Source organism: Eublepharis macularius, chromosome 15, assembly GCF_028583425.1.
Source record: "Eublepharis macularius isolate TG4126 chromosome 15, MPM_Emac_v1.0, whole genome shotgun sequence".
NCBI classification, from domain to species: Eukaryota; Metazoa; Chordata; class Lepidosauria; order Squamata; family Eublepharidae; genus Eublepharis; species Eublepharis macularius.
In genome coordinates this window covers 55813315-55840840 of record NC_072804.1, presented here as the reverse complement: position 1 = coordinate 55840840, position 27526 = coordinate 55813315, and the positions used below count along the sequence as shown (strand labels likewise).

General features: G+C 52.4%; 1 protein-coding gene across 2 annotated transcripts; it reads right to left on the bottom strand.

Annotated features, from left to right (window-relative positions):
• Nucleotides 1-1210: 1210 nt before the first annotated feature.
• LOC129343614 (protein jagged-1-like) lies at nucleotides 1211-27526 on the bottom strand. Of its 2 annotated transcripts, none has more exons than XM_054999923.1 (14): nucleotides 27352-27526; nucleotides 25140-25442; nucleotides 17326-17389; nucleotides 14145-14399; nucleotides 13502-13562; nucleotides 11155-11285; nucleotides 10866-10985; nucleotides 9273-9407; nucleotides 7672-7785; nucleotides 6678-6791; nucleotides 6006-6052; nucleotides 5571-5747; nucleotides 4895-5039; nucleotides 1211-3587 (listed from the first exon to the last, which is right to left on the bottom strand). In XM_054999923.1, the coding sequence occupies exons 1-14, from the start codon at nucleotides 27427-27429 to the stop codon at nucleotides 3226-3228; spliced, it is 2106 nt and encodes a 701-aa protein (XP_054855898.1). In that variant the 5' UTR covers nucleotides 27430-27526; the 3' UTR covers nucleotides 1211-3225. The 2 variants fall into 2 exon arrangements, with proteins under 2 accessions (XP_054855898.1, XP_054855899.1); XM_054999924.1 differs by having other exon boundaries at nucleotides 4895-5036.

Genomic DNA, 27526 nt, shown 5'->3' with positions numbered 1-27526 from the left:
AACCCCTGCCATGTTCTCAGAAGCCAAGAGCCATGGGCAAGATTGGGCAGGCCGCAGCCTGCTCCCAATCGCTACCATCTGAACAAGAGAGCCGCTCTGCCTTTTGGCTGGTCACCAGTTCATCCTCCAGCTATCTCAGGGAAGGGGGAAGAGGGAAGCAGAACAGGTCAGGGGTGAGGAACGGGTGCCAAGGGAGCTGATCCCAGAACCACAAAAACCGGCGTCCACAACCACCGTCCCCTGAAGGGGTTTCGCTCGCTGTCTTCCTGGGAAAATTAAAGATGATTCCATCGGCCTGGATTCGTCAGAGGCTGGGGATGTGGGGACTGTCACTCTCAACCGCTCTGTAGGGAGGGTGTGTCCCAACCGAGCCTGCCATATTGAGGATTCTGGTTCGCACGCACTCAACTCCTAGGTATGCACAGAGATCGCTCTTAACAATGGGTCGCACAAGAGTTAAGGATGCTGCTGGAACTGTGCCTGACATTCTCCCTCTCCACGTACACCCCTCGCCCATTTCAGTGGCATGCACAAGAGAGATCACCTGCTTAAGCCGTCATACGACCAACTTGTATGGATAGCAGCTGGGTGAGAAAGCTCATTTGCAAACCCAAAGAGAGGGCACAATTAGACATGCTTAGCAGACGCACTTCCAGTGTCTGACCTGATGGTTTCCCCTTCCAGACAAGGTCAGGAGGCTAGATATAAACCCTAAACAGAGGGGCTGTGCTATAAAATACTCCTAGGAGAGGGAGAGGCCTGTGATATTTTTCTCCATGTGTTACCCTGGAAAGTGTTATGCAGATTGATATATTTGCTACCCAATAATGATCTCACAGTGTGGGTGGGTAGTGGGCACAACAGTTTGAGGGGTCAAAACATTCCCAAAGGGAAGCACTCTTAAGGACGCAAGGGCTGCACAGCCAGCAAGGTGCCAGGAATCTCCAACCAAAGACCCAATGGTGGAATCCTGGGCGTGGTGCCCTCTTGTTTGTTGGCGCCTAATCTTCGTCTGCTCTTCAGCACCACCACGGTGAGTGTCCAGAGGTGGTACTGCAGCTACTGGATCAACAGAGGTCATGTGACAGAAGAGGCCAATAAGGTTCTACCTGGCCTCTGGCCACGTTTTGAACAATGTCTAATTTTGGCTCAAACTGAACTACCCTCTGATGGTTCCTGCCAGCATCAAATGACGCATCACAGTCACAACTGAGGCAAACAAAATATTTACTCGTGGTTCATCAACCGCACCCTGATACAAAAGATTAGTAATAATCAAAAGGTATCCAGAAATCAAACGCTATGAAGAAAACTTTACAGTATATTACAATTTAAATACATTCCATTTGGTATCCTTGCCCTTTGCTTATCCTTCCCCACTCTTCCAAAACTGTTCTCAGATCCAATTAAGATTTGTGGAATAAATTTCCTTTGGAGTGATTTGTGAACAATCAAGAGCGCCGGGTATAAGATTAAGCCTGGAGTCAGAATTGACAATGGGCAGGCAGCCCGTTTGCGAAAACAGTCTGCCCCCCGTAAGAGGTCCAGTTTGTCCTCTGTTCGCCCACCCAGAATTAGAGAACGGCTTGGACAAAGGACCATTTGCAGCAGTGGGAGTTGCCAGTAGGCCTCTTTGGAGCAAGGAAACCGAAGGTCCTGCCTCTCCAAGTCGCCTTTTTCAAGCACCTTTTCCCCACGTCTCCTTTGAAACCGAACCGATGGTGGGGACAGGACCAGAGAGAATTGCAGAGTCGCTCTGATACATATTCAGGTGGCGAGGGAAGTTGATACACTTCACACCTGTTGCGGCAAGTGGTCCGAAACGGGGCCAAGCGAGGGCAGAGGGCGTACTGCCTTTCCCCTCTTGCAGTCACCCCTGGCGGTCCTGGATTGCCCATTCGGCAACAGAAACGCAGTCCGCTATTCCAAACACCCACAATCTGGAACATCGAAGCATCCCCGAGAAACGACTGGGCCTCCCTTCCCACCTTTGCACCTTTTTTCATTTCCCACACTTGCCCGTTAGCTGCTTCCTGCGCAGCTGGTGTGTTATCTGGGCGTGGCTTTCTGCTGCCGGGACAGCCCCCTTTTGCACAAAAGGGGCCGTTCGGATTCAAGAGCCAGCAGACCACCACAGTGGCTTGGGGGGTCAGGCCAAGCTTGAGAAGCCCCGTCCGAGTGTCACACAGACACTGTTCTTGCCCATTTAGTTTTATTCATTTTATGCTCTCAAGGATAGCCGTTGGAAAACGATTTGACCGTTGGCTGACAAGGGGCAAAGGCAGCCCCCTCTGCCCCCTCTATTGTCAATCTCCACTGCTAGAGATGCTGCTATTCTGCATCCCACCTTTGCCTTTAGGGTTGGCAATGAGCAGACAGCTCCGTTCCAGGAGTTGGCTTTGGCAGACCCAAATGAATGAAAGAGGCCTAACGGTGACGGTTAGTGATGGCACTTTTAAAATGGAACTTCCATGTCCAGAGGCACGATACCTCCAATTGCTAGATGCTGGGGAAGAAGATTGGGGGACAGCCCCAATTGATATTACCCTTCATGTGAGCTTTTGTGGGTGATCAGCCTGTCCTCTCTTGGAGACAGAGAAGCGGCCCAGATGGCTGCAACACAATTGTTGCCTTATTTGGCACACTGCGAGGCGTTCACTGCCTCTCTCCACAATACCTCCCTCCCTACTGCCGTGCAACATATTTGGGATTCAACATTCAATATTCTCCCCTTCTTTTTCTGGAAGCTGAAACCCATCTCTGGTCCTCCAGCCACTCAGTCCTGAGAAGGAAGTGGGGAAGGGGGGTTCAGTTCTTCCCAGCTTCCACAGTGCTTTACCAATCCACATTCAGAAGTCAGAAAGGGGCTCCCCACGCCCACAGAAACCATTTCCTCAATTGTCCATCAGAGATCACTCAACAACCTGGCCTGTTGAACTTCGGCCTGGCCATGCATGACACTCCACAGATCCGGGTCAGCGCTACCCTAAGGGGGCAATTTCAGAAGCTAGCCATCCCCTTTGGATCAGAACCACAATCGATAACTCTGCAGACATTGAGAGAGAGACCTTGTTATAAAAGGCTTGACAGGCCAGTAAGGTGCATTGGGGGGGCTCAGCCCTTACATCGCTGGGGCACGCTGCGCTCCAAAGGCCCCAATCCCAGTGCTGAAGGAGAAGCTTCCCATGCCCCCTTTTCAGACGCTCTACCGTCCTCCTCGCTGGGTCAGAGCAATGGCTGTGGCAAGTCTGGGGGGACGTTCAGCCGGTTCAGTTTGGCCCTCTCCTCATTGGAGAGGTCTGTCTTTGGGACGCCGCAAGAGGGACGTACGGCTGGGGGCAGCCCTGCTTTGGCCACCGTCCCAGGCTCCCTCGGCCCCATCTCGGCATCGCCGTGGGTGATGTTGCGGATGAGATGAACGGCGTCAGGCTGCAGACTGTTGTTGGCGGCAGGATCCTGTGGCACCGCAGGGGCCTGTCGGGATTTGCGGTGGATCCACAGCGTGAGGAGTGCTGAGACGGGAATCACCAAGACGAGGAGCAGAGCCAATGGCAACACGGTATACAAGAGGATCATGTTCGTGCCCCCTGGAAGAGAGATGTGCGAGCATGAAAGACCACAGACCAATCCCTCTGCCCCCGAAATGCTTCACGGCCAGACTACGGCACGCTGTAGAAGCTGCCACGTCCTCTCCTTCACCCTTCTCCTCTCAGCTGATCCCCCTCCTCCTGCCAACACCCCATCCCTCTGGGCTAGAAGCCCCACCTAGGTAGCTTTTCCCTCCAATCACTCAACATGTATTAACTTCTGAAAACGGAATCGTAACAACAAAGAAGAATCAATTCATGAAACAGCTAGGGTGGCATTTGCGTTTTCCTGCTCAGATAATGGAAGGAAGAGCCCACACTTCTTACAAAAACCAGGGCTGTTTCTTCAGGGGAAATGCCCGGGAATGGAGTTACGGCAACTCTTTATTGAGTTTCAGCAGCACCTCTTGAGCATCATTTGGACATCACGAGTTATGGCACCTCTTTCTTTAGGCAAAAAAAAGCACCGACAAAACCCCAAAGCAATACTTCACAGAGAACTTCAGACCTTGGTGTGAGATGTGGCGAGGTGCTCTGAGCCCATTTGTGGGGAGGGCGGGGCATAAATCAAATCAAATCAACCAATGAATAAATAAGTCCATCTTCTGGTTCTATTTAGGACAGCGGAATGCGCTCTGTAGTTCACAGTGAGCCACATTCTCAATTACCTTCAACTACAAGAGGCGCATTTAATTCTATCCCTGGCAGAATTCTGCATCTCAAGGCAGCATGCAGCTCGCCCATTCCTCTGGCAGTGCCTGTTTCAAGATGGGAACCAGCCACCGACCACAAGCCCCATTGGACAAGGGCCTGGTCCACTTTCCTGAAACATGAGGCAGGTGCTACACTGGAGACCAGTGGCGAAAAGAACCACGTGTGGCTCCTGAGCCACTGAGAAAGTTTCAGTGGTGTTTGAGCACCTGGATTAAGGGGGCTTTAAGAGTTTCATCACTTATCTGAGCACTGGGCTTTCCAGTGCTACAGAGCTCTGACCTATGGATACCGGGAGACAGCTCATTTCCTAACTACCACATACAAAGAGAAGGGAGCACAAGGCATCTGAAAGAATTTAATGCTTCCGGGGCTATCGGCGTGGCTGCTGTTGGGCACAGCAGCCATCAGGTTTCAGCAGATGAGAGCCATAAATGAAAATCAGGGCTGTCAGGAGCACAGTGAGATTCAATTCAGAGCCAGGAACACAAGAGAAGCTATTCCAAGGAACCTGTTGCAACAGCAGCCTCAGACACGGCCTCCCGACTGAGTTACCTTAGGCCCAACACAGGCTCCATCCAACTGATGGTACCCACCTGGACACACCCCTTCCGGGCAAGGGTCCTGAAATTTCTGGCACGTGGCGCCCTCTGGGCAGGTACAGATATAGCTGCCTTTTCCACCCAGGCAGGAAGCACCTTCAGGGCAAGGGTTTGGGGAGCAGAAATCCACAGAGACCTGCTAAATCAAAAAGGAGAGACACAGATGGACGTCAGGTGGGGCAGAAATATTGCCGGTTGCCAGAAGATGTTCACCAGACGTCATCATAAGCAGAAAGGACAGATTGCGTAACGCAGGAAGTTTTTGGTCCTCGGCTCTCCTCTGTTCCCTAAAGGCAGGGCTGTGCGCACATTAAAAATACCCTTCAGCTTGTAAAACGTTGCGCAAGACAAGCACCTTTGCATGCATAAGCGCAATTTGCTCGGTTTCAGCTGGGAAGGGGCAAAGGCCTGGCACTGAAGACCCACCCAGTGTCTGCAGGCGACTGAACCCAATCACACACACAGCTGCCAAGATTTTAGCATCACCAGTACTTTCAACCTCTTGAGGACCAGAAACTTGCATGCAAGAATAAGCACACAACGGGACAGAAAATGGTGAAATATACACACAGCATTGCCTAGCATTCCCTTGGACTTGTCGGGAATTCAGGAGGTGCTTTGATCTAGCTACCCTTCAGAATAGATGATTCATGACCAAGGGGATAGTTACCTCACAGCGGTCGCCACTGTGGCCTGGAGAGCAAGTGCATTGGAAGGTCATGTTTCCCTTCTCCTGGCATTGTCCTCCATGCAAGCAGGGGGCGCTGGCACAGGCGCCCAGCTCTGTCTCGCACTCCACACCTGTGTACCCTGCCAGGCAAGAGCAACTGTGCCTGCCATTTTTCACCTGTTGGGGAAGAGAGAGATGAGAACAGAGATTGCGCAGAGTTAAAAATGGGAGGATATTTTGGAAGGAAGGGCTTCAGTGGGCAAAGGGACTGGCAAAGACGCAGCTCAGTATACCGGTGTAGTGTACAGACAGGATCCCGAGGCTGCCACAAAGTCAACAAGGCCTGGCAGCACCCTGAAAATCTGGGTTGGCACCAAGCCTGTGATAACAATCTCAGATTCCCGATTCTGTAGACAAGCCAATGCACAAATCTACCTGGCAAGTGCCTCCATTCTGGCATCCTCTCTGGCACGTGTGGTCTCCTATCGAGGAGGGAGGAGGAGAAAAGAAAGCAGGAGAGTTACCCTCAGAGTCTTAAAGTGGGTGGTATCACTAATCGTAGTAACTGTGTTGTGAAGGGCAGCAAGTTACTGAACTGCTTGAAGAAGAGCTCTGCGCAACTCTAAAGCTTGCAAAATTTTAGAGACACGATGAGTAGCTTTATGCCAAGTCTGAACACGGGACTGTTCTAAGCCAGCACTGACTATTCTGACTGGAAGAAGAGCTCCCCAGTCCCACTGAGTGCGACCCTTAACTTCTGTGCCACTATGCTGATATTTATAATTTATAATTGTATTTTAATTGTGTAAATGAGATGTTTTTAGAATCGTTAATTATAATAATTGTTTTATATATTTTAACCTTTATGCATCTTGTAATCCGCCCTGAGCCTGCTGGAAATGTGGGGAGGGCGGAATAAAAATCGAAAATAAATAAATAAATAAATAAATAAATAAATAAATAAATAAATAAATAAATACATACAGAAGTCACTGATTAAACTGTGGAGTTTCAGTGACCAAAGCCTTCACCTATCTGTGTCAACTTCAGATTTACCCCCCAACCATTGAATGCATACCACAACCCAAACAGGGTCCACCCTCTTACTGATTTTGCAGTTTGGTCCGCTCCAGCCTTCCAGGCAATCACAGAAATAGCCCCCGATGAGGTTTTTACACCCCCGGGCATGAAGGCAGGGCCTCGCCTGGCATTCGTTCACATCTGAAAATCAGAAGAGAAGCAGCAACTGGTCAGATCAGGTCAAAGGTGCGGTCCAACGCTTGTAGGCAGCGTGCAAGAAAAGACCCTTCAATCCTATCCCCGTGACTTGGTGCTTTGAGATAAACTGCCTCTGAATATAGAGATTCCATTTTACCTACCTGAGTGGACAGGCAGTGTGAGCTAGTGGTCAGAGTGTCCGACCCGGCTCTGGGAGAATGGGGTGCAAAGCCTTATTCTGTCATGAAACTCACTGGGAGACCTTTGGCCAGGCCTGTCTCACACACACTTCACCCAACCGCTTCACAGGGTTATTGTGACGATAAAATTGAAAGGGATCGCTCTGTGCACCCACCCAGAGCTCCTTGGACAAAGGGCAGAACAGACATGTAACCAATCAATAATCTCAGCAAATCCCCCGTTTACCTATTATCTGCAATTTCCTGTTTCTAAAACCACCTCCAACAGTGGCTGTTGCCACATCTCGAGGCAATGGAGAATTCCATCCGGCAGTCACTGGTGTACTCAAGAGAGAACACAGAATCTGAATTTTGCCAGAAACCCCACGCAGACTCTAGCCAGCTTGGGAAAGCCTAGAAAATCTAATCATTATAGTCACTCAGAAAATCCTTACCCAACACCAAACACAAACATAGCTACGGGGATCTAAAAAGTGTTTTGCCTACAAGCTTCCCTTCCGAGCACTGGTGGATCTGGAGGTAATAGAATGAGCAAAAACATTCTAGCAGCTGCGTCATCCTGAAAATGCTAGGAAACAGGACGGAGAGAGCATGAGAGTAAGAAACTGGAGGGAAAATCAGACCCGGGGACTGGAGGGTGTCCCAGGCCACAAAACGGCATGCACAAAAGGCAGATGTCTCACCGATCTGGCAAGTCTTCCCTGTCCACTGGGGCGGGCAGTGGCACCTGAAGTCTCCTGAAATACTCTGGCAAATCCCACCATGACTGCAGGGCTCCGAAAGACAGCCGGTTACCTCTAGGGGGCAGCAGAAGATGGGTTGTGCTTAGAACTTGGTTCAGCAATGGGGAGAGGGGTTTTTAAAAAGAGTATTTTCAAGAGATTTGCGTGGCTGATACTTCTGACATCAATGTCAACCACTTTCCTCCCTGGTGTGTCTTTTAGAGTCTCCCCCCCCCCCCGAAAGAGTTTGAGAATTTCCAAAGACCCCCCCCCCCCCGTTTCAGCACACTTTCTGTATCACCTGGGCCGATTCCGATGGGGAAAACGCGAAACATTGCGTTTTTTTACACGAGTTTAGCGCGACGTCGCGCCAAACTCGCGTGAGAAAACGCGATATTTCGCGTTTTCCCCGTCGCGATCCGGAACATGGCGGCGTGCAGCGCCTTCCGGTTAGTCGTCTGGAATTGGCCCTGTGCCACCCTTTGAAAGCCAACAAAACTCAACAAGATTTGAAACTCAAGTCCTGATACCTGAAACCTTGGCATTTAAGCCTGCCCCACCCCATTTTTGGATGGAACTTAAACGTTTCAGTGTTTGAATCTGGATTGGAGCCTTTTCTAACCATCCTTCCTCTGAACACGCTTTGAAACCCTAGAGGAAAACTCATCCTACTGTTTAAATGTCACAATTTCAAATTCTGCCAACTGGATTGCTTGTGCACCCCCCTTCCCCGGTAGCCTCACACAATATTCCCCTTCCCCCATACCTGTCCATGTTGGAACACCTTTAATTCATTTCCCAAACCAATCAGAGTGCTAACATCCCCATGTCTTCCCCCAGGCTTGGAGCATATACAAAATTTAAGTTTTTCGCAAGGTATGATGTTTTATATTTGTAACATGGAAAGCAAATGGAAAACTCTCTCATTTGCGGAAGATGCCTGAAGTGCAGCCAGTTCTCAGGTCAAGTATTTCAGGCTGAGGTCTTAGTCCGCTTGGGAAGGCTCCATGTCTGACGGCAACTCTTTCCATTTCGAGCGCCTCTGGAGTCTAACACGGAGCCTTCCCAGACCAGGTCAAGTCCCAGATGTGGCCATTCTGCTGCTTTTAACAGCCCTCGAGTGCTTAACAATCTTTCGGGAGCAGAACCCCGCTAGCTGAAGCTGCTGTCCTTCATGCTAATGCCCTGCACTGTTACACCACTGGAGGGCCGGATGAAAACCTTCCCCGAGTCCAATAGCACCTTAGAGATCAACTAGATTTCCAGGATATGAGCTTTTGAGAGTCAAAGTTCCCTTCCTCAGATACTCTCAAAAGCTCATACTTTGGAAATTGAGTTGATCTTTCAGGTGCTACTGGACCCCAAATCTTGCACTTCTACGGCAGACCAACTCGGCTACACACCTGGAACTAACCTCCCCAAGTTCTAATTCCGCCACTTCTGCTTCCAAAATAACACAATTGTGGGGAAGCCTCCAAAGAGCAGGAGAACCACACACATTTCCCCCTTTCTCCCCCCCCCGCCCCCCCATCCGGAGCACTCTCGAGCTGGAAACCTCTTACCATCCTGACATGTCTCTCCGCTCCATCCTGGGGGACAGACACAGTGGAAGCCAGATGGACTTTGGAGGCATGTCCCACCGTTTGAACATAGCTCTGAAGGGCAGATGAATTCAGCTACAGGTAGCGGAAGGAGAGCTGGAGCCAGGCGATACCAAAACGAAAGGATGTGTGTGTTAGCCTTGCAAAAAGTTGTCCACAGAAGTCAGAGGCCCCAAAAGATGCTCGCTAACCTGTTGGCCCCAAAGAGCTTTGTTTGGCCATCTGCAGGGGACTTAATATTCAGGGGCAAACAACTAGGTGGGTGGTTCTTTCCAAATCTGTTTTTAGATGACTCTAAGAACATCACTCAGTCTCTTTTTAATTACGAAACCTGCCTCTTCTTCCCAAGTTGAGAAAAGCAGCCAGGTTATACCACCCAGTTCCCCCCCCTCCAAATACTCCACCCCTCTTCCTGACCAGAGCTGGAAAGAGAACCCGGGCGGCCTGCCTTCGTCCGCACCTCATTCTCCCCATGACCCACTTCCCCTCCTACAGCAGGGCCTGGACTCTTTCTGCCTCCTCTCCCAACAGAGCAACGCCTCATTTCCAGTCACCCACATCGCACAGCTGAGAAAACAGTTTGGCAGAGCGGAGGAAAGAGAGAGGCTTCTCTTTCAAAGGACGAAAGTTCACAGATACACTGGAGATGGAAAGGGGGTGGTGGTGGTGGGGTGGAATCTGGGCAGCTTCTGGTTTCCAAACCCAAGATTCACTCCTGTAAAATGCAACTGGTCTCTTCAGTAGCCGAGGCGGCTCCAATGCACAAGCAGAGCAAACCCCTTGCGGCCATTATTTTCAGGGTTCCCATGGAAATATTCTGGAAACTCTTCCCATTTTATTCTTTCTTCCTTTGTGCCCTGCTCTTCTGCAAAAAGGTGGCTTATGAGGTAGGATGGGGGGGGCGTTGCCTTATTTACTTACTTCCTCCTTTTTTGGAGGCTTTTAAGCAGAGGCTTAGATGGCCACCTGACAGCAATGCTGATTGTGTGAACCTGGGCAGATCATGAGAGAGAGGGCAGGAAGGGTTACATCAGGGCTTAGTTCTCGAGGCCCCTTCTTACATGCCCAGGGTAAGGCCAAGCGCCACCTTGGGGACAGGTAGCAATTTTCCCCAGACCAGTTTGGCTAGGGATCCTGACAGAGTTTTGCCATCTTCTGGGCATGGAGTAAGGGTCATCGTGGGTGGGTGGGGGGAGGTATTTGGGAATTTCCTGCATTTTGCAGGGGGTTGGACTAGATGACCCTAGAGTTCCCTTCCAACCCTGTGATTTTATGATTCTATGATTTATCCTCAAAAACCACTCTGCATGGAAGGCTGGGCTGAGAGCTGGTAGCCAGTTAAGTTCACTGAGTGCAGTTCACAACCAAGCCAGAAATTAAGCCCCGGTTTCTGTGGTCTAACGCTGGCATTCAATCCACTACGCTCTTGGAAATCTGCCACCTGCCACCTTCTGCAACAGCAGGTGGTATTCCCGGTGAGAGAGGGACACGACTTACTTTATGCAGCATACCGGGACAGAACAGTCCTCTCTCCGGCCAGCGCCCTTTGCTTACCGTTCTCGCAGTTCCGGCCATGGAACCCCTCTGGACAGAGACATTCGTATTCATCTGGCTCCTTGTTGGCGCACGTGCCCCCGTTTTTGCACGGCCGGTGGGAACCACAATAATTCAGATCTGGGAGAGAAAGCACAATGTTTCCTCCGCTCTCGGCAGCCCCCATGGCCAACAAATCAGGGGGGTTCATGTTTTTTGGGAGGCAGCAGCCAGGGAAACTCTAGATCAGCCAGTTCCCCCAGGCTGCAAAGCTGCGTTCTTTTGAGCATGCTCCACGCAGGGAACTCACTTTTGTCGCACAAGAGGCCCCCCCAGTTGGTTTCACAATCGCATTTCCAGGGTTCGGTGCAGCTCCCATGGACACAGCCCGGGAAGAGGATGCATTCATCACAGAGAGGGCCTGTCCACCCGTAATGGCACCTGGGACGGGGAGGAAGAGCTCAGTGCTGATGCAGCAGAAAGGTTAGGAGCAGGAGCTATGAGCCCCCAACGCCAATGCCCCCTCATTCTAATTAGAGATAATGTAAGAATTAGGAATATTGATCAACGTAAAGTGTTAGGGGCTGTACATCAAGCTCACAGTCTAATACAGCAGTTAAGAAACTGTGTTGGAAGAAACTAACTAAATAATTTAAGGCTCCAGCGAGCTCACATAACCCTTGCATAGAGGTGGCTGCCTGTTATGTCTCTGCATGATTCCCTGGTTGGGTCTTGCCTCCATTCTATCAGCCTCCACTAGGGTTGGGCCATTCTGGGCAAGACAGAAATGACTGAGAGAACCAATCCAAATCTGCAGGATAATTACTCGCCTTCCGGAGGAGGCTGCCTGCTGCATCTCTGCATGTATCACTTTTCCAGTCAGACAGCAGATTAGTGATCCATGCAGAACAACATGGAGGTTAATTTTCTGGAGAGTTAAGGTGCATAATTCTTTTTTCTCCTACAACCTCTTTGGGGAGTGGCCTGAGTTTTAATTCCAGACCCTGATCAGATGCCCACAGCTAGGAATGCAAGCCTGACCTACCAGTGCCTCTGAACGGGCCACAGGACATGGGGGCTCCTTTCTCCTCCAGGCCTATTTCGCATCGCTGGGATTTCTGAGTCCCAACCCTATCCAGGTCTCTGACCCTTGCCAGGCTATCCTCCAACCACACCTGGGCAGCCTCATAACCCCATTTCCTCACTCGCCCTCTGTACTGGCCCAGGGATCTGGCAGTGACTTCATTGCCCTGGCTGGCAGCCGAACCCTCCCCTCAACTCCCAGCTGGGCTGGGCTCATCCTTTACTGCAGCTGAGAAAAGCTGATGGGCTGCCACTTGTCAGGATCTGCCCCAAGAGTGGTTTCTCTGCGGGGGGGAAAACAAGAAAGCAAGAAATAATGCAATTTCAGTAATCTAGTAGTGTGTCTGCGCGTGCGCACTCACACGGGTTCTGGACTCCTTTCCCCCTTTACACAGAGACCACTGTAGATGCAATATACCTTGGGAACATCAAAGGAGGAACGTTACAGCCTTCAAGTAACGCAGTGACCTTTCCTGCAATCCACATACTAGTAGCCACCGGCTAACAATGCTCATTAAAAAAAAAAAAACATCTTCTGGCCACAACCATCAAGCATAGCGGTGACCTTTCCCCTAACCTTTGGCTGAGCTGAATAGCTACAGATGCTTCCTCAGAAGGCACTGGAGGGGAAGGCAAGACCGAAACAGTTTGGCGTTTTTGAACAGAGCATGCCACGGAGCCAGCAAATTCCGAAGCTGGCTGCTCCATGAGGGTGCTGTAAATCTGGCGCTACTGTGAAAAGTAGCATCGTCTGTCTGGTTGCTCTCCTGTTTCCCTTGCTCAATACGCGCATAGGGGGAAAAGCAGATTACACGACACGAATACCAAAAAAGAATCTCCAAAAAAGAAAGGAGGGCCAGCTTCAAAAACTCAGGGATTTTTTTTTTGCCACCTTCTGGGCATGGAGCATGTGGGGAAGGGGAGGTAGTTGTGAATTGCCTGCATTGTGCAGGGGGGGTTGGGCTAGATGACCTTGGAGGTCCCTTCCAACCCTATGATTATTCTAAATGAGGAGAAGGGCAAATACTCAATTGCAACCTGTGCCTGACCTACAATCTTTCCCGCTCCCTTACCTGCTGTGTACCATCACTTTCGCGGCACTGTCTGCCCTCTCAGATTCTATCCTTGCTAGACATATTTATGCTGCCCTCTTTATCGCAATGCATTTGCTTAAATCCATTTCCTGCTTCTGATTTGAAGACCTTTTGTGTTCCGTCCTGTTTTTACTCAGCTGATGCTGATGTGCTGGTTTTTAGGATGTCGTGATTGGGCATTGCCTATTTTCATAGCTTTTGTTTTGTTCAGTCTCCGCAGCCAAAAGAGCGGGCTTGGCCGGGCGCAAGAGGCCGAGAGGACAAAGATAAACAAACAGCAGTTCCCAGTTTGGTTATACAGCTGTGACGAACAACGAAAACGCGGCTGCTACTGCCTCTTTATCGCTCCCGTATACAGAGGACAAGCCGAGCGAGATGCCGCATGATGCACAGGCATGATGTGGACTCTGCCAGAGAGCTTGCAAGCCCACCTTATCCACAGCTATGGGGTCCCTCCCTGCCACACCCAGCCCCTCTTACCTGCATTCGTTGGGCTCCTCGCAAAACCCATGCGTTTCGTGACACCCTTGGCTGCAAATAGCTACAAGAAACCGTCAAGAAGAGTCCACGTGAGTCCATTACCTTTGGATCAGTGAAGGGGGCTCAGAAGTCGCGCTTCCCTAACGGGCTCTTCCTTCCCCTTCTCTGCCACTGCTCTGTTGCCAGTTCCAAAGGGAGTCAGAAAAGAGGCAGGAGTATAAAGAGAGGAGCCCTGGATTCTATTTCGAGCACCCAGGTGGAGGTTACGTGCATGAGAGCAGAGCATTCGGGGCAGCGCCAACTCCAGCTTGCAGGGGCTCTTGCCAAGATGCCATCAAGAGGGTCTGCCCCCTCCCAACTCCAGCAGCACCCTTCTCCACCCCACCCAGAGCAAATGGGTGTAGTAAGAGGAGCCACCTCCCAGGAGGCCACCCTAAAAGAGATGAAGCAGGTGAGCAGAGGGCTGCAAGTATTCACCTGGGTGCGCAGGCAACAAGAGAAATCGGGCTGCAGCCACTGGTGGGAGGCAGCATGGTGCAGCTGAGGCTGTGGAGTGAATGGCAGGGCTCCTGGGTTTTGTTCCCCTCCCCCAGAGCAGCCCCTCCTTCCTCAACCCGTGCCATCCAGATACCCCAGGACATACCCTGTGTGCACTTGTCTCCCGTCCAGCCGTCCAGGCAGACTTTGCTGCCGGCGGAGTCGCAGCTGTGATGCCCAAAGAAATCGTCACGGGGCCGGCACAGGAGGTTGCAAGCCGGCCCATAGTAGTGGTCCCGGCAGCGCACTCGCACGCGGTACTCCAGCAAGGTGCTGTGGCCGTGGTGCTTCAAGTCTTCCCAGCCCTCCCCAGGATTCAACATGCCCGAACGAGTCACCCTCTCCATCAACTGCCCGGCTCCTGCAAATGGAGAGTGCAAAGGCAGGCAACGGTTATGCACAACGTCAGCCGGCAGGGTTCTAACTAGAGAGGCGCAGGGGCTGAAGCCAACTTCAATGCCGCGTGCTCGGACCAGCCTTGCAAAGAAGCCGATGCGAGGGACTAGACAAGTTGGTGGGCCGGGCATAAGACAGCAGTTATGTATCAGCAACCAAAGCTTTCCACTCTGCTCCCGTAGAAGCATGGGCAAAAGGACAAGACACTCTGCACATGCTTATAAGCTCTCTTTCTTACTCCAGTTTTATAGCCCTAGTCCTTAGCTAGGTCTGTCAGAAGGCCACTTTGGGAAAGCAGAGGGGCCGCAGCCCACAGGCAGCTCGGTGGCTTTCCCTACCGAAGGTTCCAGCCTCAATCTCCCAGATGTGGGGGAAGGCCTTTCTCTCTCTGGGAGCAGACAGAGCTGAAGTGGGGCAGGCCAGGGGGAGGCAGATAGCGCAAGGCAGCTTTCTATATTCATGACTGTAGAGATAGGAACCCAAGAATATTTGCAGGAGCTCCAAATGCAACCCCTGCCCCACAAAAAGACATTTTTCTTAACTCTCAAGCACGAGATGGAAAAACCACAAACCAGGCATGGGGGGGACTGGAATTGCCCTTGAGAAAACATCCTCCCCCCCTCCCCTCACTCTTCCACAAACCTCTCTCTCTCTCTCTCTCTCTCTCTCTCTCTCTCTCTCTCTCTCTCTCTCTCTCTCTCACACACACACACACACACACACACCCAACCCGAGGTCCAGGCCTGAGCACCTGCAAGAATTCCCCAGCTTGAAGAGATGCAACCACCATAAGCAATAGACGAAAGGCGTAGAAACAGCAAAGTTAACCAAGACTCTGTCAGAGCATACTAGCAAATGCATGGTCAATATCGAATCCAGCGCCAGTCCTAAACTAGACACACCCCGGGATAATCTTCTCCCCTTTCAGAGGCAGTGCATGATTATATTGAGCATGATGAGGTGAGCATGAAGCCCTATGCCCACCCCCCGGATACGATTAAAGTTAGGAATTAGGCCTTTAGCAGGGCAGACTCTGGCAACACTAGAGTATCGAATCAGATTCAAGGTTTTGGTACTAAATTATGAAGCCCTATGTGGACTGGGACCAGCGTATCTGCAGGACCGGCTTTCCCCATATGTGCCCCAGAGGATGCTCTGATCAGGTGATAAACAACCAGGGCTTTTTTTCAGCTGGAACGTGGTGGAACGGAGTTCCGGAACCTCTTGAAAATGGACACATGGCTGGTGGCCATGCCCCCTGGAGCTCAGGGGGCGGGGCCACCAGCCATGTGATTATTTCACCGAGGGCGATTTAAACTTTTAAAAACTCTCCCCTTGTTCCAGCTGACCCAAAGTGACATCATTGTGCGGTCCTGGGAGCGTGTGCGCACTTTGCACGTGCGCATGTGGTACCAGCGGCAACACCTCCCGCCAAGAGTTGCCCCCTGTGCTGGCAACCCACTGAGTTCCACCACCTCTTTTCCCAGAAAAAAAGCCCTGTGAACAACTATTGGTGATCTCTGGTCCCAGGGAGGCCCACCTGGCACTAACCAGAATCAAGGCCTTTTCGGTCCTGGCTCCAACCTGGTGGAACACTCTGTCTAATGAGACCAGGGCCCGGCAGGACCTACTTTCCTTCCACCAGGCCTTAAAACAGAGATGTTCCGCCAAGCGTATGGTTGAGGCTGAGCCGGGCCTCCACCAGCCGAACAGAGATCGGGTCCCTCCCTACTAGAGGCGTCCACCATCTAGTTTTCAAAGTGATGGTTGGGTGGCAGAATGACAGCCTCTTGCTGCTATCTTGCATCTTTTTAAATATTTGTATTACACTGTTTTTATTATTCCTGTTTTAAATGGTTAAAATGTAAGTTTTATTGTAGTGTTTTTTTATTGAACGTAATCCGCCCTGAGCCTGCTGAAAAGCGGGGAGGGCAGAATAAAAATCGAAATAAATAATAAATAAATAAGCACAGGCTGCAGGGAAATAAATGGTTCTTGCAAACTTGCAAACCTATTGCAATGGAAGATGGGCAGAGATTGTTCTCTGGGCCAGTCCATGCCAATGGTGTGAGTGGACAGGGCTGGAAAACCTCACTGCCCCCCAGGTTTTCATAGATGTCTCGAAATGTGAAGACCCTAGAAAGTCCCTCAGATTTAAAGGAGAAAGGAAAACTGTCTCTTCATTGCAACATTAACTGTTGCATTAAATGCACTGAAATCTCCTCTGAGACCTCCCAGGACAGGAATGGTGTCCCCCCCTCATCCTGTTCCCCCAAAGTGGACCCTTGGAGAAAGCACGGCATCTCTCTAACCCCCTTCTTTGGGGTGGGAATCCATTACACAAGCTTCTCCATAATGCCTTGCTCATGCGCTCAGCCCCATATCTATGAACCTGACCTTTCATCTCAGGCGCATTGCTGCCATTCAAGGTTTGTCCTCTAACGGGGTACCTTTTCGGAGAAGACACGAAACCCTATACAAGTTCCCATCAAAACAAAAGTCACTTGCAGCAAGAGAAAGAGAGGAAGGAACACACAGAGGGCGAAGAAGAAGAAAGGCCTGAGCCAGTGGGAGTTGAAAGAAATGAAGAAGCGATGGAAGAATGTGTTCTTTGCAGGGCCTGGCACGTCATGAAGCTTTTCTGGGAGCCCGGTTTGACACCCTGTTGTACGGGAATAAGCACTGACTCGTCCAACGGAAGTCCATGCGCTAGCTGGCTTGGTAGCAAACAGCATTCCTCCACACCCCTCCATTGCTCCTGGATTGGCAACCGGATTTGGCCCAAGGGCTTCCATCACCTGACCTCACCGAACATGTTCCAGAAGTACACAACGCTCACTTTGCCCAAGCCTGGGGTTTTTCCATGGCTCCGGCAGAGGATAGATCCTTACCTTGGCTGGTGATGTCAGAGATGTTGGCCGCGTCCCAGGCTTCCAGAACCAGTGAGTAGGAGCGCTAGGAGAAAGGAGGCAGAAGGTGAGAGAGAAGACCGTTTTCAGGCCAGAACGGGCAGCAAGCCCCAGAGGCTGAGGACAAAGACGCAGCAGTGAAGGGAACAGGCTCCTGTCAAGCTTCGAATCCAGTAGCACCTTAAAGACCAACTAGATCTCCAGCGTATGAGCTTTCGAGAGTCAAAGCTCTCGCTCATACGCTAGAAATCTAGTTGATCTTTAAGGTGCTACTGAACCCGAATCTTGCCCTTCTACTACAGACCAACACAGTCACCCAGCTGAAAAGCTCTGGTCAGCAGATGGGCTGGGGAACTGGGGTGAGAAGCTGAGCTGCTCAGATTGGGGAGGGGGGAGACACAATCGCATCCCATTTACAGAGGGAAACCGAGGCACGTGAAGTGGAAGGCAGGATTCGGGAGCAGAGGACTGCCCCTCCCCCAGTGCCCTCATTCACAACAATACAGAGATTCTTGCAGGAACAAAAGTAAAGCGTTTCACTCCATTTAAAAAGAAAATACAGCACAATATAAATCTTTTTAAAACCAGTCAATTCTTAACAGTTATTTAAATAACCCAGTGGCAGCTCCAACCGCAGTTAAAACTCCTGTCGACAACCCCTGTAACCATTGCCCCACAAAAAAACTGTCGGTAAAAAATCTTAGAGAATAGAAATATTTCAGCCCAGCTCCTGAAAACTGGCAAGGCTTGGTGCCAGGCAAGTATCTAGCGAGCAGGGGGCCGGTGCAGAAGTGCCTTTCCCCCTTATGGCCGCTGCATCGTATTGCAGAAGGTGTGGGGCACAAAGAGACCGGCCTGCCCGGAAGATCTTCATGGCTACTTTGAATCGCTGCAACAAAACCAACTTTATTGAGGCATAAGCTTTTGAGAACCACAGCTCTCTTCGTCAGATGCATCGTCAGAAGAGAGCTGTGGTTCTCGAAAGCTTATGCCTCAATAAAGCTGGTTGGTCTTTAAGGTGCTACTGAACTTTTTACTATTCTGCAACTACAGACTAACATGGCTAGCTCCTCCGGATCTGCAACGAAACCATTACTCTTAAGTATGACCCAACAACAAGCCAGGAGAGCTGGGATTCATCCACAACTTTCCGGGCTTCCAGATGCCACTTCCCCCCCAGAGGCTGGGAAGAGTACCTAGCAATTCTCACAAATTCCTGCTTCCCACACAAAGATCCGACTTTGGCAGTAGAGAAACAAAGGAAAGCCAGAGGCAACCTCGCCCCACGCTTCCCCCCCCCCACCTCTCCCTGGAAGACCAGCTTGTAGAGAAATCCTGCAGACGCCTCTACCCTTTGCTTGTTTACAGAAAAGTTCATATCTGAACTGGATCGGACCTACAGGGGTGGCGTTCACCATGGGTTCCAATGAGCAAGAGAAGCCGATCTGAAAGCCAGCCTGAACCTCCAAATGCAAACCTATCTTGGGGATCCCTTCCCCACTTTGGAGAATCCTATACATGCAAACGGCCCCAAGGAAATCGGCTACTCCAAAGTGTTGGCTTAAGAATAACCGCTCTGGGCGACGAGCAAAAGTAGTATAGAAATGCAGCAAAGAAAGAAAACACATCAGTCTTTCGTCTTTCCAGGGGCTCTTACTGAGGGTTTGATGGAATGTGGCTGGTTTTTAAGGCGTCACCTCCCTTTCTGCTCATAATGATTTTACTGCTGTTCCCTTTGATTTTAGGCTGCTGGTTTTTAGTGTGGTTTCCACTGAATGCTCAGAATACTAATTTAACCTTCAGAGCCCTAACTAGCATAAGCCCAAAACATTTGCGCTGCTTTTGCCCGTATGGGCTGCCCAACCATCCAGATCGAGGGGCGGGGTGTTTCTGCAAAAACCGGCCCTGCAGCGGGGCCTTCTCTGCAACTGCCCCCACATCGTGCAATTCCCTCCACCCAGAAGGGAGCTATCCTATCAGCTCTCCTCTTTTGACTGCCTTGATTTGACCCATGTTTTATGATGGATTGGGTTGCAGATTTTTTTTTACTGTTTGTTGTTTATACCTTTGGACAGTAAATCACATCAGATGCCCTCAGGGGAGCAAGAAAGCTATCTAGAAGTCAAAGTTGTTTTCACAACTGTTGTCAGCTACCTTGGAGATGTTTTGAGTGTGTGGCATTCAACTAATTTAGAATAAACGCATAACCATCGTAACTAAGAGCCAAATGATTCCCAGGAAGCCCGTGGTTCAAATTCTTCCTCTGTACTCCATGTATGCCTTGAGAACATCATTCTCTCCCACAACCTCAGTTCTACCACCTGTGAAATGGGACAAACAGTTACCTGCCTCACAGGAGAATTTGGAAAGCACACACACACACATTTAATAAAACACTTTGCAAATTAACACGGTGCTCTATGAATGACACACAAAAGAGGTAAAATAGTCGAGACTTTACAAAGCAAAACAACATTTTCTGTATGGCCAATTGTACTGCAATATAAACCCAAAGCCTGAAAGCTCTCCCACACCAACAAAATCAGTTCAGGAAATTATTGTTTCAGCAGCTCTGCCAGTCCCTTGTGTAGCGTCGATGCAAGTCAACCAACCAGGGAGGGCCAGCTTGTGTATCGAGGAGGACATTTTATTCTCCCCAGATGCTGGTTGAGGAGTCTGAATAGCCCAACCCTTTCCAAGATGGCCAGGTTGGCACCCCCAATCAGGTTCCACCCATCAGGTACCATGACTTGATTTAAAGCTTGGCAGGACCCACCCAGTGTTTAATAATATAAATATATCACGTGCATTTTAATTCTTGCCACAAACCGCCTGTGCTTGAGCCTAACAGGACTTGCAGAAATTCTCGCACATTTCAAACACAGAAAGAGGATTTCCCTACTTCCAAATTACCGGCCCAATCCCTGAAACGGCAGACCAGACTCCAAACCATGTAGCGGGCTCTGCTGACGTTTAAATTGGAGGGAGGGAGGGGTTCAGTTGTGGAAACAACTCACAGGAAGTGCACAAAGGGTAAAACCTCCTTTCCCACAGTTGTGGCCGTGACGGAGGCGCCCCCCTCGCCGCGCCGAGTTTCTTATTGGAGCCAAATTACACGTCTGACATCTGGGTTGCGAAATTCAATCAACACGGGCAGGTCAGCCCTCAAACAGAGAGAACTGCTTCTCAGAATCAGAGCCAGATCTGCCCCGGAGCAGCGACAGAGGAGCAACATTTTCCTGCTTCTCTCTTGTACGGCAGGCCGAGGGCTGGCCCCAGGAACCGGCCTCGTTAATGGGCAGGTGTTGAACATGCCCCTGGAGCGGGGAGAAAGGACAGACAGCGTGATGGAGTGGGACTGATGTGAGAGAGCCAGGATGGGTCAGTCGCTCTTTTGGAGCCCAGCATACCTTGCAGGGTTGTTGTGAGAATAAAACAGCACAGCCCTGAAAACCTTGCTGGAACGGAGAGACAGAACGTAGGAGAGAAAGAGAATGGGTGGAGGGCTCCCTTGCAACACGCTATGTTTCCTGGAAGACCCCTACCCCTGTGTGCTTCTCATTTGAGAAGGGTAACCGCTTGCGTGCATGTGTGCGCAATGCGGGGACTCGGATCTGGAATACATAAGCATGGGAAGAGTATGGGAACCACAGCACTAACTGGCTACTGGTTTGAGAGGGGTACCTGAAAAGTTCACTCCCGGAGGCAGTGGGAGAAGGGTGCGCGGAGGTGATCAGTACGCATTCCCGCCCCCCCCCCCGCCCTGCTACAAAAGATTAAGATGTTCCCTGCCTCCGCGATGTGGGGAGGAAAGAGCAGCAATCTGCAGAGAGGAAAGTGACTGTGCCTCAATTAAGGAGAGAGACCTTTAATTAAGTGATTTATCTGCCGATCTCACTTCTGGCTTGCCCCACCCCCCTGGAGGGATGGGCTGAGTTAACACAGAGAGCTGGGGGGAGGAGGGAACAAGAAGAGTGGCAGCCCAGCCCTGCCCTCCTTGCGCTGGAAATCCCCAGAGAGAGACGGGCGCATCATGTACGGGCCCTAGACATGCTCACTTTTCCACTGCTCACAGGATCAGCTTCACAAACCAAGGAAATTTCCAGGCCCCCTCCCCCGCAACATATACAGCCCTTGAGATCGCAGAGGGAGGAGAGGCAGCTATGCAGGGGGACGTGGCACTCTTCACATGCACTGCGGCACACAGGATGTTGCCAAGCCCCATATTTGACAGGGCTCATCCATACAACCAACTCCTTGATACCAGCTGGCTTCTCCAGCCCCAAGAATCCTGTGAGTTTTAGTCTGGGCAAGATGTCTTGTTTCTCTTACACAGGGCTTTTTTTCTGGCAGGGCCGGATCTACGGTTGCCAGCGCCCAGGGCAACCATAGTCAGGCTGTACGCGTGTGCGCTCCTGGCGCTGTGTGATGATGTCACTCCCATGACATCATCATGCTGGGGCATCCCCCCGCCCACACAGCAAGCCGGCTGTCCCAGCGTGCCACGGAGCTGGCGGCAGCGCAAGTGGCTCGGAGGCTGCCCGTGCCATTCACCTGCCCCGCAGGACAAGGGGCAGCTGGCTTGCCGCGCGCCCCTTGTCCTGGGGAAAGGCGAACAGCGCGGGCGGCCTCCCAGCCACCTGCGCTGCCTTTTGCCTTTCCCGCAAGCCAGCCGCCCCTTGTCCTGCGGGAAAGGCAAAAGGCAGCGCAGGTGGCTGGGAGGCCGCCCGCGCTGTTCGCCTTTCTCCAGGCGCGCTCCCGGGGCTGGCAGCGCGCTCTTGGGGCTGGCAACTGCGCCTGGCACCCCCTCTTTGGCAGCACCGGGGGCAGACTACCCCCCCCCCCCGTCGATCCAGCCCTGTTTTCTGGGAAAAGAGGTGGTGGAACTCAGGACCGCACAATGACATCACTTTGGGTCTGCTGGAACAAGGGGGGAGTTTTTTAAAGTTTAAATAGTCCTAGGCAAAAATGGTCACATGGCAACCTAAACTCACCTCTGTCTGGAGATCACGGGGGCCACCAGCCATGTGACCACTTTCAAGAGGTGCCGGGACTCCGTTCCTCCGCGTTCCAGCTGAAAAAAAGCCCTTTTCTTACAGCTTTACCCAGGGGAATGAACTTGCTATCAAACCAGTTGGAGTCTATGGAGTAAGCATGCCTGTGCAGCCAGCATGGAGCTTTCCTAGGTTGGACATTCCCAAAACAACGTCTTCCAAGATGACACAGAAGAAACTAGGGACAGCCTCCTCACGCCCCTCTTCATACCACAAGTGACTTCCCCAAGGTTTGCCCCAGTTACAAATTCCTGAACGCTCTGCTCCATGGGCTGCATTCGGCATGCTTTCCATCTGCCGCAGGCTCCCTTGCAAGCTGAGAGAGACACTCAGAAATTGCAGCTGTCCTACAGCCACCCAATGCTTCAAAATGAGCCTTGCCAGCACATGAAACGGTTGCCCATGTGCGACCTGGTGAGTTAACGTGCATGCATGAGTTAATGTGCATGCATGAGTTAACGTGCATGCATGAGTTAATGTGCATGCATTCTGTCTCATGTGTATGAGATGGAGGAAGGATCTAGCATTCTCCACTCAGATATGAAACTCCCAGAGAATCTGGAGAGGGAGAGGAGCCCTGAAGAGAAACAAAATTATAACAAGGCATCCCCAAAGGCAAAACTCTGAACAAAACAAAGGCAGTGACTTACTGGGGCGGGGACCAGAAGATAAGGACCTTCCTCAGCCAGTAGCAGCAGCGGCACCCTAAGCAATGGTATGCCTCTGCTCGTCCCCAACTGGAGGGGAAAAGGTGAGTCCAGGCAAACAAGGACAGCACTGCCCACCACACGCCCGACAACGAAGCCCACTGCAAGCCACGACGGCCGGCTGCAACAGGCCTTCCTCCCTGGGTGTGCTCCAGGGGCAGAGAAACGGATAGCAGTACCATGCCAGCTACCAGTTCCAAAGCGGGCAAAATCCAGGCAGGTTTATTGCAAACCTCAGCAGACAAGAATCAGGGCCTGTCTGAAGAGATCTGATGTCTGGGCGTGTCTGTTCGAACCAAATCACCCCCCGGCTGGGAAGCTCTACAGCTGATCGTGCCTACAGGACTGGGAAGCGAGAGTGAATTCTGCCAGCCCAGCAAACAGAAAGTACCGGCTATACTACACAGGCGATGCACTTCATCTGTTAAGCAGAGGCAGGGGAGATTGTGGCCCGCAGCAGAGGGGCTATGAAAGGACCAAGACCGCCCCCGTGTACCACCCCCTGCGGAAACTGGGGAATTAATTCAAGTCAGGAGGCGCTGGATGAAAAACCCAGGACCCAATCCCGAGAGCAGAACTCTACAGCAAAAGTCATTGAACTTAAAGAAGAGTGCTTCTGAGCACATGCAAAGTGCCCACCCTTAATATGGCGTGCCAGAGTTTTGGTATTCCTTTCGTCTGGAAATTAAGCACACACGTATAAAAAGGGGGAGAGAGGTTTAAACGGGACGCGTCAATTAGAGCTACTGAGGGACAGAGCCAACCCATATTCCGCCCCTTGCAAAAACCTGAAAGGGCAAAAAGTGGGGAGAGAGAAAAGATGGAAGGATTTTGCTCCCCCCCCCCGCCCCCAGCAGCTGCAAGAACAAGAGTGGCTAGACGCGTTGCCTGGAAGAGTTCCTTCGTGGTGCTGTCATCGTGTACGAGGGCCAGGCGCAAGTCTCTCCTTCGCGCAACACTGGAAGGAGTAAGAGGCTTACGCTCGGGACCTGAAAACCAGCTCGCTGCTTTCCACCTCCTGCAAATGTGAAGGTGGGGGGGGGAGGCAAAGAGGGGTTCTCTCCTGCAGTTCCCCATCTGAGACCCTGCCATCACACATCCAATTAATTAGAATCAGAGAAGCACACACAAACAGACGCCCGCCTCTGTCTCTCTGGCCCGGGAGGGAGGGGTGCCTGGATCCAAGGGACAGAGATCAATAAATCATTAAACAGTCGGTTAGTGCAGGAGCCCAGTTTATAGACAGGGCAAGATTTCACAGCTGCCTCAGCTCCCCTGGGGGGAAGAGACCGTAAGCAAAGTCCAGCTGGTTCCCACCTCATTCCGCCCCCCCCACACAAGAGCACCTGGGGCTCTCTCAGGAGAGAAATGCCCTCTCCGATTTCAGACGACTGCCTCCCTCGCAGTGCCGTCACCACCCCCAAGAGTAGGTCAGCGGCTTTGGAGAGAAAACGGATTTTAATCTGTGGCAGAATGATGCAAACTTTCAGGTTTCCCTGAAAGCTTCCTCAGGCATTACGCAGCATCAGAAAACATCTTGCAAAGCGTGGAAGCTTGCATAAAGCCGTTGATTCAAGCCTAAAACTTATATCGAGTTGGACAACTGATGCCTCTTGCTCTACATTGTCTATTCTCTGACGAAGAGAACTGTGATTCTCGAAAGCTTATGCGACAGTAAAGTTGGTTAGTCTTAAAGGTGCTACTGGACTCTTTTCGATTGTCTGTTCTGACTCGCAGAGGATTTCTAAGGTCTCAGAAAGAGAAACCACTTCTTCAGCACTAGGACGCCAAGATCCTTTTAATGAGAACCCCAAGGCCTGCTGTGACTGTGTATCCCGGAACAGAGTAGGAGGTCAGACTAGACAACCTCCTTCTGCACTCAAGTGAAGCGCTTTGCCGGTAAACTGTGGCCCCTCCCTGTGCCTCTGGGCATGTGCAGGGTGCCCAAGTCAGAGAGTGCAATTCCCTGGCTAGAAATTTCCTGACCCTGCTGCCCACCCCCCACTCGCCAAGGCGAGAACCCAGTGGGCCTTACCGGCCAGGCAAAATCAAAACGAATCACCATCTCGTTGGCAGAGTCCAAGCCTTTCCTGTGACTGGTTGAGAAGTCATTGCCGCCGAGAACCGGTGTCGTGGCAGTGCCAAGCACACAGGGTCCTCCAGGGAGTGCCCGCAGTTGATATTCCTTGAGGCAGACCCGGAAGAAGGTCCGGCATTGGTCCGTCACAGGGCATGGCGGCTCCAGGCCTCCCCGGCAGCACCGACCGTCCGCCAGCAACCCTTTCTCGTTGCGGACCAAACGGATCTGAAGCTCAAAGGTGCCCGCTGCTTCCAAGCCCTGGAGAGAGACAGAAGTCAGAGGGGAGAGCATGGCACAGAGCCTGAGAAATGCTCCCTGAAAGCCCAGCCAGGCTCTGCCTCTCCCCAGGAGGACAGTATGAAATTCCCCTGCTGGATCGGGCCCAGCACAGCCGGCTCTCCATCCAAGCCACCCAAGAGGCTGCTCCGGGCAGCAGAAGCATTCCCGGCTGGTCCCGCGTCATAGAGATGCAGAAGGAGGTCATGGGAGTCCCTGCCTCGGGGCAACCAAATATCCGGAACCAGCCCTGCCCCACCCACTCACTCCAATATCTTCTGTCGGTCACTGGAAGCACACACGCTCACAAATGTACATATTTGAAGATTGTTTCAGGTGGGCAGCCGTGTTGGTCTGCAGCCAAAGAGCAAGATCCGAGTCCGATAGCTCCTAAAAGGCCAACTAGATTCCCAAGGCACGAGCTTTCAAGGGTCAAAGTGTTATCTGACAAAGGGAGCTTTGACTCTCTGTAGCTCATACCTTGGGAATCTCATTGGTCTTTTAGATGCTATTGGACCCAGCAGACATTTATTTGAAGCTTCTACTTTTTTTCACGTTGATCTTTCTGAATTCGAACCTGGGACCGTACACAACAGAAGTTAAAATCATGTCCTATGCCTGGCTATTGACTAATCCGAATGAACTTTGGCCCAGAATCTGCGCTGCATAGTAGGGCTCAAATAACATCTATGCATGTCGAGTTCCTCAAGAGGGCCTCTGACCTTGCGCAGAGTGCATGTGCCAATCAGAGTAACCAATGTACACCTGACAAGAGAGGGAAGGGCTCTGAAGTCAGAAGGTGCTGACTTGAGCCTACACACACAGTCACACACACACACATTTCTGTGTTGTGTTTTTGTGTCTCTGAACATCCTTCGCCAGTGCAGGGCTCCAGCACAAACCATGCAAGTTTCATGTCTTGCAGCTGGCACGTCTTGCAGTTGCAGTTTCCAGAGCCCCCAAACCCTTGGGGGCAAAAAGGGAGTGCAAGACAAATAGATGCACAGCACAGGCGTGGAGGAGTGGATTTTCCTCACCTCCCCCCCCCCCCATTTTGGGAAGCGGGCTTGGCTACCCCCACCCCACCCCAGGAAATCCACCTTCCCCAAGGGATCCAGGGCGTTCCTGGGATGATCTAATGCAGGGTTTCACCTCTGCTCCGCTGTTCGCCTGGCGCTTGCCAGTTCTCAGGGAGTTCTGGCCGCTTTCCCTCTGGCCAGATGTGAGGCTTCCCGGGGCATCCCTGCCAAGTCTCCGGTCCGAAGAGGGTCCCGGCCCCCCTCCCTGGCAGGGCCGCCCCCCTCCCGCCTCTGCAATCCCCACGCGGCGGGGGGGGGGGGCGACGCTTTGCAGGGAGGCTCCAAAGACGCCCCCCCCAGCCAGTCCCCTTCGCTCCGTGCCCCAAAGCGGGAAGCGCCGGGCAAGGGACAACAAAGGCCGGGCACGGGCACTGGGGGCAATTCTGGGCAGCCCCCCGCCCGCCCTGCCCCGGGGCCCAAGCTACCGGGAAGCCCTGCTGCGCCTCGGCGGCTCCGCTGCCACCTCCCTCCCGGGGCAGAAGGCGGATCGGGGCCCCCCGCAGCCCCTCGTGCTCTCTCCCGGGGCTCCCCAGTCCCCTCCCGAGCGGGGCTGCTGCTCGCCCGCTGCCCTGAGGAGACCCAGCCCTCGGCCGAGGCCCCCGGCCGGCCGGGAAGGCGCCTCCGCCACGGGCGCGCGGAGCTGCAGCTGCCGCCGGGGAGCCGCCGGGGAGCGCCCCGCAGCCTGCGCCGGCCCCGCCGGCCCGCCCCGCCAAGCCCGGGCCCCCGATCCCGCCCGCCCGCAGCGCGCAGCCCCCGATCCCGCCCGGGAAGCCGCCCGGCCCGGCCGGGGAGCAGCGGGCAGCGGGACTCACCTGGGGCCGCGCCAGGAGCAGCAGCAGCAGCGGCGGCGGCAGCAGGAGGCCGAGGGCGCCCCCCGAGCCCGGCCTCATTGTCTCGCCCGCCCGCCGGCCGGCCGGCCACCTGCCCAGCCCGGCCCCGCGCGCCTCCTCCGGCCTGGCGGCGCCTCCCGAGCGCGGCGCCCGCAGC

What these genes read in the sequence shown, in the direction of transcription:
- LOC129343614 (XM_054999923.1), bottom strand. Translation starts at nt 27,429, where the DNA reads ATGAGGCCGGGCTCGGGGGGCGCCCTCGGCCTCCTGCTGCCGCCGCCG. An exon ending in GAGGAGCCCAACGAATGCAG is followed by an intron (nt 11,286 to 13,501) that starts GTAAGAGGGGCT and finishes TCCCCGTCCCAG; the next exon opens with GTGCCATTACGGGTGGACAG. An exon ending in AGGGAAGACTTGCCAGATCG is followed by an intron (nt 6,792 to 7,671) that starts GTGAGACATCTG and finishes TCTGATTTTCAG; the next exon opens with ATGTGAACGAATGCCAGGCG.